At 44.6% G+C, this 9524-nt stretch overlaps 1 protein-coding gene and 1 long non-coding RNA gene across 2 annotated transcripts in view; one reads left to right on the forward strand and one right to left on the reverse strand.

Annotated features, from left to right (window-relative positions):
- Positions 1-9464, reverse strand: part of LOC132457312 (proton-coupled zinc antiporter SLC30A2-like) — a 12488-nt gene extending 3024 nt beyond the window's left edge. Inside the window, exons 1-6 of the mRNA XM_060051554.1 lie at positions 9346-9464; positions 4505-5189; positions 4030-4283; positions 3623-3769; positions 2990-3143; positions 1893-2091 (exon numbers count right to left, since the gene is read on the reverse strand). Of these exons, the coding sequence (XP_059907537.1) occupies positions 1893-2091; positions 2990-3143; positions 3623-3769; positions 4030-4283; positions 4505-4557 (807 nt within the window). The 5' untranslated portion in view covers positions 4558-5189; positions 9346-9464. The remainder of the gene's footprint in view (positions 1-1892; positions 2092-2989; positions 3144-3622; positions 3770-4029; positions 4284-4504; positions 5190-9345) is intronic.
- On the forward strand, positions 5649-6651 carry LOC132457458 (uncharacterized). Its single transcript, XR_009525653.1, has 3 exons — positions 5649-6342; positions 6455-6513; positions 6591-6651. It is a non-coding gene; the product is annotated as an uncharacterized LOC132457458 (long non-coding RNA).
- Positions 9465-9524: the final 60 nt, after the last annotated feature.

Genomic DNA, 9524 nt, shown 5'->3' on the forward strand with positions numbered 1-9524 from the left:
AAATAAAGGGAACTGAAATCTAAAGAAGACACGTGGTTTTGATGTACCGTGAATTCCAGCTGAAAGTGGAACATTGCTGCCATCAGGGGAAATTAATGTAACCTAGGCATATTTTAAGTAGCTTTCAATTCCTTGTTTTTTTGTTGATCATGTTTCGTTGGAAACCACGGGAGCTGGAAAAAGCCCAGAGCAACTCATCTCCTTTTTTAACGTTACAACAAATTCACAACTTGTTTGACACAAACAATGACAACTTGATTGCTGTTAAAGAATGTTGCCCACATAATTAGCACCAGTTTTCAATACTGAGCGTCTGTAGCCTGTAGTTTACACACACACACACACACACACACACACACACACACACACACACACACACACACACACACACACACACACACACACACACACACACACACACACACACACACGTGCACGCACACACGCGGAAAATGAATAATGAATGAAAAATTGTCTGTCTTCAAAACTTGAGGAAGTTTTAGACAAAAACTTCCTTAACACAAAAAAGGAAATTATGGATATACAGGGTGTTTTTAACATACTGGATCCAACAATGATCCCAACATTGACACAGATAATTCAGATCATTGCACTCACAATTCCTGTAAACAGTTGTAGTTGTGAGCGATCTTTCAGTGTGTCGAGAAGGCTCCACACCTGGCTTAGGTCAACCATGGGGCAAGGAAGGCTTCACCAACTTTGTCTTTTGTCCATTGAAAAGGAGCAACTATGCAAAGTGAGTCAATGCCACGTTATTGACCGCTTTGCCACCATGAAGGCGCGGCGATACAGCTTAATAGTGAAAAAATAATCATTTAAAAAGGCTCTATGCAGTAGTGTATGGCCTTATTTAGTTTAATTTAAGAGCTTTGATGGTTCTATAACATTTTCCAGGTTGATTGGTGGCAATGAGCCACCTCACCTTAAGTCAGAAATTCTATTAGTTTTAAACCTTGTTTCTTGCCTTTTTAGTACATGTCGTTCTGGCAAAATTATGCTGTTTCCACACAGCTTCTAAATAAATATAGATGTGTAGACTTCTCCTGATAAAGAGGTGAAGGTCATAAAGAGACTTTTTGTTTATTTGTCAGTTACCTTATTTGTAAATCTTTGAGATGTGTATGTGTTTAAATAAATATAATTGTACGGTACTCATGAATCCATCTTTGCGTCTTTACCTTTACCAGTGCTTTAATATAGCCTACAGTATGACAGTGACAAAAATTTTGAAGCTCGTACATACCCTTCTGTATCCATATATTTCATATTGTGCACACGTAAAAAAAAAAATGTTGGCAGTTGGGGGCCTGTGCCCCAGTAAAACTCTAGGTCTAGCAACGCCCCTGATCATGACCATTCACGTTTTATTTATTGTGCTCATTAAGTAAAAACTCAAATGAGGTTTGTTTTATAGGCTCAGTCGGAAATGGCCTGGAGTGTGGGTATAGATTGACATCATAAAACTCATGTAAACTAATAAAAGGTTTTTATCTTGAGGTCTCCAACATTCCAACCATGAAAATCCTGGAAGACAAACAAATCATTCAGACTTTGGTGCGAAACAAATCAAACACCGATCACGCCTATTAGAGCTACCCTGAACTGTACCGAAATTCTCAAAATCGTTTATCGGACTAATCCGATGAAAATTCGAAGCGCTATGCGTCATGCAGTACGGATACGAGTTCAGTTCATATCGGTTGTACACAATCGTTTTAAATGGTGCATTATGGGTACCCAGATCTAGAACCTCGACTCACACTACGTCGTACTGACCCATATGGGGGCGTGGTCAGAGACCCCAGACACGCCCCCTGGGGACGGTTTGGGGGGGGGGGGGGGGGGGGGGGGGGGGGCGGCGGCAAACTGACCCTCAGGTGGATGATGGTGGCGGCGACCAGGACCCCCACGCTGTGCAGGAGGTCGCCCAGCACGTGGACGAACGCCGCCCTCACACTCGTGTTGCCGTGGGCGTGGCCCCCCTTCCTGCCCTTGCGCCCCGGGGGGTCAGAGGTCAACGCGTGGCTGTGGCCGTGGGAGCCCCCCGACTGATGCAGGATCAACGCCATCCTGGAACACAGGAGAGGCGCTCGACCAATGATATTGAAGAACACAGGGAAGCATTCTGACGGTTACCTCTGCATCTGTGGGTTTGATTCTCCTCCTGTTCGTTTATCCTTTATTTAAACTATAGAAGAAGGTGTGACTCCCTGTCCAAAGGTTCTTGGTTTGAAACCCGGTAGGTTGCCTGCAGGTTGCCTAACATGTAGGCAACCTTGAGCAAGATACCTCAAACCCTCCAACTCCCTCCAACCTGCTCCTTAAAGGCACCCAGTGCAACTTTATGTAAACATTCAATGAAAAATAAACATTCAATTTCTAGTCTTTTTTACACGTAGTAAGTTTCAATAACTCCATACCATTACATATCGACATTCAAGGAGCAAAGATGAGACGTCGTTGTGTGGTGAGAACTGATAGAAAATCGTAAACAACAACAATCGCCGGTGGGGAGAAGCCATTTTTCCATTGACTGGAAGCCTGCTTTATTTATTGTAGGTTACAAAAAATAAAGAAAATGGCGGCATTGTTGTTGTTATCGATTTTCTATCAGTTCTCACCACACAACGACGTCTCATCTTTGCTGCTTGAATGTCGGTATGTAATGGTATGGAGTTATTGAAACTTACTACGTGTAAAAAAGACAAGAAATTGAATGTTTATTTTTAAGCCTCGAAAGTTGCACTGGGTGCCTTTAAGGGTAGATATCTACAAAATAAAAGTCCCAGTCAGTCACTTTGAGTAGAATAGTCAAGAAGCACGGGTGTTTGAACCTCAGCCAAAAAGTTCTGGTCCACCTTTGCCCTCTTACCCGTTACCTGCGCCCTAACGATCATGTATCTCCAAAATAAAAGTCCCTGTATGTCACTTTGGAAATATCTGCTGAGCGGTCGGGCGATTGGCTCACAGGACGTTGGCTCCCACGGCGCACCCCGAGGTGAGAAGCATGATGCGGGTGTTGATGTCGTAGTCTCCGTCTCGGATCCGCTGCCCCGCCAGCACCACCAGCACCCCGGTCACGGCCCAGATGGACAGCACAGAAACAAGCGCTCCCATGGCCTCTGGGGAGGGCAGAGGAACTACGTGGATCAGTGGTTCGAGTGAAAGGATTAGTGTGCTGTGTGCATATAACGATATGTAATAGTACATATTTACATTAATATAAAAATGATATATTCACTTCCACTTTTTGCGTTGATGTTTTATTCTTGGTCGTACGATACATACTGTTACCAGTGACCAAATCTTTGATTGTCGTGCGGTCAACATAACTTAATCATTCCCAAGCTCACTCTCTCTTTCGGTCAATGCCAAAAACCGCCGAACAGGTGGATGCAATCACACATGACATGATGAACCCCACCGCCAGCGCCCGAGCCCAGGTGAACCCGCCCAACACCCAAAGTGATAGCGCAGCGAGCAAGACCACAGAACATACAGAACACAGGAGACCCTCGTGTGTGGCACCCACAGACGCTTTGGTTCTTCGCATTCAGCACAGTAGGCCAACCGGTTCAGAGTGCACTGGTCTCAGTCCCACCTGCTCGGTGCCAGCCGAAGGTCATGGTGTCGGTGGGGGGCCGGGCGGAGATCCACAGAGAGAAAACACTGATCATGATGCTGCCGAAGTCCGTGAGGAGATGAGCGGCGTCCGTCATGACGGCCAGGCTCTGCGCCGCGTAACCGCCTGGAGACGAAAGGGTTAATTTTTAGAATCGCTTCATTGGACCCCTCAGTAGGGCCTGTTCCTACGGAACAAGTCGTTTGCTAACTAAAGGAATCGGAATTAGAGCAGGGACAAGACCTGGGCGTAAGGTTGGGTTTCAAGTCATTTGAAACGTCACATAAAACCAATTTTATTTCCATGTGTAGCCTATAGGCTACTTAACAATATGTTACACATGACCAGACGCCTGTTATCGTGTCTTTTCGTTGTGCCTCACGCACCGATGACCTCTCCGGTCATGAACACCAGGCTGACGGCGCACGCCAGCAGCAGCTTCCTCCTGGCGGTTCGCTTCTCGTTCCGCGCGGCCCAGGACGCCACGTGGGCCTTGTCATTGTTCCCGCCGTGGCATTGTCCGGCAGACCGCCACCCGCTGTCCAGTACCGGCCCGTTTCCCACCTGGACCGAGTCCTCCTCATCCTCCTCCGTGCAGCAAAGCGATCCAACCTCTTGCTCCGCTGCGCTCCGGGACGTCCTGCCACGATGCGAACGGTAAAGTTTGACACCTGCTGCAGGCATCGTGTCCGACGGCCGGAAAGTGGGTGGGCGATAATTACGCAAACGCTATTTGCGCACAAACACACTATAAAGCTTGTAAAGGCAATCAACAAGTATGATTTAATGATTAAACATTATAGCATTGGTGAGAAAGGGTTGAAAAACTAACGAGAAAAGCGTTGAAAGACGAACGCCTACCCGAGGAACTCTGAGCCGCTTTCCTCCAGCAGATGACGCGTCTCAAAATCCATGGGGAGTCAAATGACTTTTATCCCTTTACATTAATGTTAACAACTCATTCTACACGAGCCTCTGTGGTAGCCACTGTGTTCGGCAGGTGCGAGCGCAAACAACACGCAGAAGGGCAGGTGTGCGCACAAACAACACGCAGGTGTGTGCGCGCTCACGGCACACCGTGCACGACGGAGGCGTGAGAAACTACAGTAGAGAAGACAGCTTGACTCTCGTGTTCTGCGCAGACGCAGTAGTAAGGGGCCCCTTGACAAACATCACTAGGATAATGGTGCGTCAAATAGACAGTATTCAAGGATCGAGGAATGGATCCAGTCATATCCCGTTTAATAAGCCTTTTACTTTGACCCAGTTTACACAACAGGAATACTTGTTATCATTTTGGAAGGTCGAAAGCATTCATACGTTAGGGAGAGGATTTAACACATTTATGTGTTTTTTGGAGTTCTTACTGACTTTAAAGTAAGAATTCTGAGAATAAAGTCAGAAATAAAAAAAAATGAATCACATGTGGACCTAATCCTCGTCCGTACATTTATTTCGTGGAAATTATTTTAAAGTGTGACCGACAAACGCAATCAAAACAAAATCGTCAACTATTAAACCAATAGCGTCATCGTAGACCTGAGGCCTGTTTCAGGTAGCTGGTTTAACATACTCTGAGTTTAATCCTGCGCTCTGAGTTGGTTGACTCAGAGTTCAGGGTTGAAAAGCAACCATGGGTTTTCGGTTTCAGAACAGGTGATCAGCGTTGGCTTAATCAACTCTGAGTGTGTTCACGCTGGGTTGGGGGCGTGCCTGTTGACTATAAAGAGCCATCATCAATGGATCTCTGATAACATGATCAAACATGGACCAAAAACGTAGATCCAGTTACTTTTCACCCACGGAATTGGAAATATTAATGCACGCATATGCCGAGCAGGTACCCATTTTCACCAAAAAAAGTAATACCGCCGCGTCAGCGAGAGCGCGAGAGAGAGCTTGGCAGGAAATAGCCGAACAAGTCAATGCGTGAGTAAAATAAAATAGTAAAATAAAATAAGAGGAAAGTTTCATATCTTCCACTTATTCAATATGTAAAGTGTGTAAAGTGTGTGTGTGTGTGTGTGTGTGTGTGTGTGTGTGTGTGTGTGTGTGTGTGTGTGTGTGTGTGTGTGTGTGTGTGTGTGTGTGTGTGTGTGTGTGTGTGTGTGTGTGTGTGTGTGTGTGTGTGTGTGTGTGTGTGTGTGTGTGTGTGTGTGTGTGTGTGTGAACAACCCGAGTTGCCCCAAGAGGACTTGGCAGCAAATTAAAATGAAGTACAAAAATATAGTTCAAACAGGTAAACTAATGTTTAATTGAAATCAAATCAATTGTGCTGTTTTGCCTGCTCTACCTAATTTAACAGCTATATTCAACATGTGATGGGTCTATATTTAAGCAGTAAATGTAAGTAGTACATTTCTCAGCTACCCCAACACTGCCAATATTTAATAGGATTTAGATATATTAGAAGCTCCTAGGCAAAATGCATTATATGTATGTATGTATGTGTATATACATATATATGTGTCTTCAAAATAGCGCTTACTGAATATTAGGGTAACATTTTCCTCCATGTTAGCAAATCGAAAAAAAAGCAGAGGCCCGGAAGACTGGAGGGGGTCCACCACCTGCAGCCCTCACAGTGGCTGAGGAGATGGCCCTCAGCCAACAGAGTATGCGTCCTGTGGATGAGGGCATCCCTGGAGGGAGCTCCTCTGATCCCCCCACCCCCCAGGATAGAAGTGCCTTTATCAGAGGTTGGTTATTCAAAATAATTAAATATGTACACGCAACCCAGCGCGTTGCAAATTAGATGGGGCAATATTCTGGCTCAAGTAATAATTTCACTGTCTAATCATCTTCTTCCAGTTACTGATGGCGTCATCGCCCTACTGGAACCAGATGCCCTCACCAACCTCCATGCAATTGTAACAATTCTTCACCTTCCACAGATTATTAATAATGTCTTGATAATTGCTGAACACAACTGTTAATGTCATTACAGGAAGATGATGGAGAAACATTGTCTGCGGCATTTGAAAGGGAAGAGGAAAGCCCTATTGAGGTTAACACCTTTTAAAAATAACATCTAAAAGTTGATGATATCGTTGTACAATTTAAAACTGACATCTTCTTTCTCTCAAACAGGATGAAATCGAATTCAATGAGAGGCCATCCACTTCTAGCTCTACTTCACAGCTTACCTCTGTAAGATTCTCCCTGGAATTATAATGAAACGCTGTACTTGGCACTGAAATCCAATGTCATCTTTTGCATTCCTATAGCTTCCAGTCCAAGAGCTCTATAAAATCTATCTGGGAAAACAAATAAACAAAGCAGACTTGGAAATGGACCACATTAGGCAAAAGATGCAAAAGGATGCTTTGGCGATCCAAATTTTGGAACATAAGTTAAAGGTGGGTGAGGTACAAACTGGGAGACTGTTTCCTGCTCCAAAAACATACCCAATATGAATGACTTTTTTTTTTTGTGCTTTCAGGAAATAAAGAAATCCTCATAAAAAGTAGATTGTCTTTATTAAAACACGGGCTGTGGTGGGACAAGTTATTTTGTTGAACAGTGTCACCCCCTACCAGAGGCTGGGTCTGTCACACGAGTTTACTATCATACAGGAAGGCGAAAGAATGCCAAAGAAAACATTTCGGAAATAATAAAATACATTAAACTACATAGAAAACTCAAACAAAATGATTTTGGCAGAGTCTTTCTCTAACCACCCTTCCGTCCTGTGGATCCATGGCATGGTTTTGGGTTTATGTGCTGCTCATCTGCAACTGCAGGTGGGCAATTTTCCCCTCTCAAAATCGCGATGTTGTGTAGAACCACACATGCAATTATTATGTCACATGCCCTTTCTGGTGTGACTCGCAGCATTTGGAGGCACTGGAATCTTGCCTTCAGGATCCCGAACGTGTTTTCGACCCTGGCTCTCGTCCTCATATGCGCCAAGTTGTGGCGCTGCTGTGGTCCTACGGGATCGGCATACGGGGTCAGAAGGCAAGGCTGGCAGGGGTACCCTCTGTCACCTAAAACATGACCGTCGAACTCTCCTACGATACAGGTGAAATATTAATCATCTGAACAAATATGGATTATAAATCCTTCAAATATAGGCTTAACTCACCACGGGCAAAGCGAGTGCTCAGATTAGACTCCCGAAATATGCGTGCGTGACGTCATGCACAGACCCCGGCCACTTTGCCTCCACTTGGGTGATGATATTTTTGGCATCACATACAACCTTCAAATTGCAGAGGAGTATAATTAAATACAGAGGCTGTTTTAAGTATCTTTCATTTAAAATGCTGAAGGTCTAGGCCTTCACCTGTACCTGCACATTGATGCTGTGGGAGGACTATTAACAGTCTCCTTCATTCACTGAAGGAGCTTTAATAGGAATAAGAGTTCCATCGATGCACCCGATGACACCCGGAAAATCTAGAACATTACAAATTAATTAATTTAATTGTGCACATTATTTATTACATTAAAACGTTCCAAGAAACAAATAGGCTACATTGTTGCTACTGTTACCTGCAATTCTGTAGAACTTTCCTTGATTGTTCGTATAGGTCGGCGACTTAGAAACATCACAAACGTGTAAAGAAAACGTTTCAGTGCCAAAGTCACATTTCTGACAGACCGACACACGGTTGCCTTTGAAATGTGCTCGGCGTCACCGACGTTGTAAAGAAAGCTGCCGTTTGCAAAAAAACGGAGTGCCACACAAATAATTTGTATTGAACTTAAAGCATGCCCCCGGTGCGTTTGACAGTTAACATAGGGGCTGAGAAGGTGGTCTAAATAAATGATCGATTGCGCTGAAAAACGATAGCGCTCGTGAAGAAAATTATCAGGAAAAGAAAGTATATCCAACCGGGGTCTTAATAATCGGTCCTCACGGAGATTCCTTCTGAGGATCGCAGCCTCTACGTCCACGGGCTCTCATAGAAAAGGACATGCCATTCTTAACTTTTCCTTCTGTCAGAGAGCTGCCTTCAGCCTTATAGACAACAAACTCAGATTGAGTAGGCGAAGTCACGCCCCTTCCGGTAGGGCTCATGGGACCTATGAGATCGAAAAATATGAATGGGTGTCAAAGGAGAGAAAATAATTATTTTCTGGTCCCGGTCTTTATATGCCCTGGATTACACATATGTTGTTTGTGGATTTAAAGGATAATTTTTCATGCAAAGAGTTCGACCGTTTATTGTGCAATTGTTCAGATAAAGGCTGTAGAGAAAACACAACGAGAAGGACTACACGGCTCGTATGTGACGTCACGCTCCCTGCGACTGGCGTGGAGAAGACCGACAATCTTCCCATCGGCATAACTGAAACTCTGCACGTGCCCCGATTTATAATGGTTTTCACCTCTTTCGATGCTTTTATCCTCCCCTTGGAAAAAGCGGTGAAGTGGGGCAGAGAGATCGCCATCTCTGTGCCGAGTTCCAAGGGCGGGTGTGGTGACGAATATCATATGCGTCGAGAGCAGCGAAGAGCTGTAGTTCAGAAAGCGGCCTCACATAAAACCTAAAATTATCAAACTTCTTCACGAACATTTTTAGTTTTCTTTGCATGAAAAATTATCATTTAAATCCACAAACAACATATGTGTAATCCAGGGCATATAAAGACTGGGACCAGAAAATAATTATTTTCTCTCCATTGACACCCATTCATTTCTTTCGATCTCATAGGTCCCATGAGCCCTACCGGAAGGGGCGTGACTTCGCCACTCTATTGGTTTACAGCCCCGGGTGGTTCGTTTGGATTGAGTGGATATGCAGACGTGCGGGGGTTCCAATGCCCCGTCACCCACTTTACAGGAGACAGACCACGCAGAGGAATGCAGATAGGCCTATTTGGATGACGTGACATGATACTGGAGGAACTATTTGACGTTTCAACGCGCATA

This window comes from Gadus macrocephalus, chromosome 5, assembly GCF_031168955.1.
Source record: "Gadus macrocephalus chromosome 5, ASM3116895v1".
Classification (NCBI taxonomy): Eukaryota; Metazoa; Chordata; class Actinopteri; order Gadiformes; family Gadidae; genus Gadus; species Gadus macrocephalus.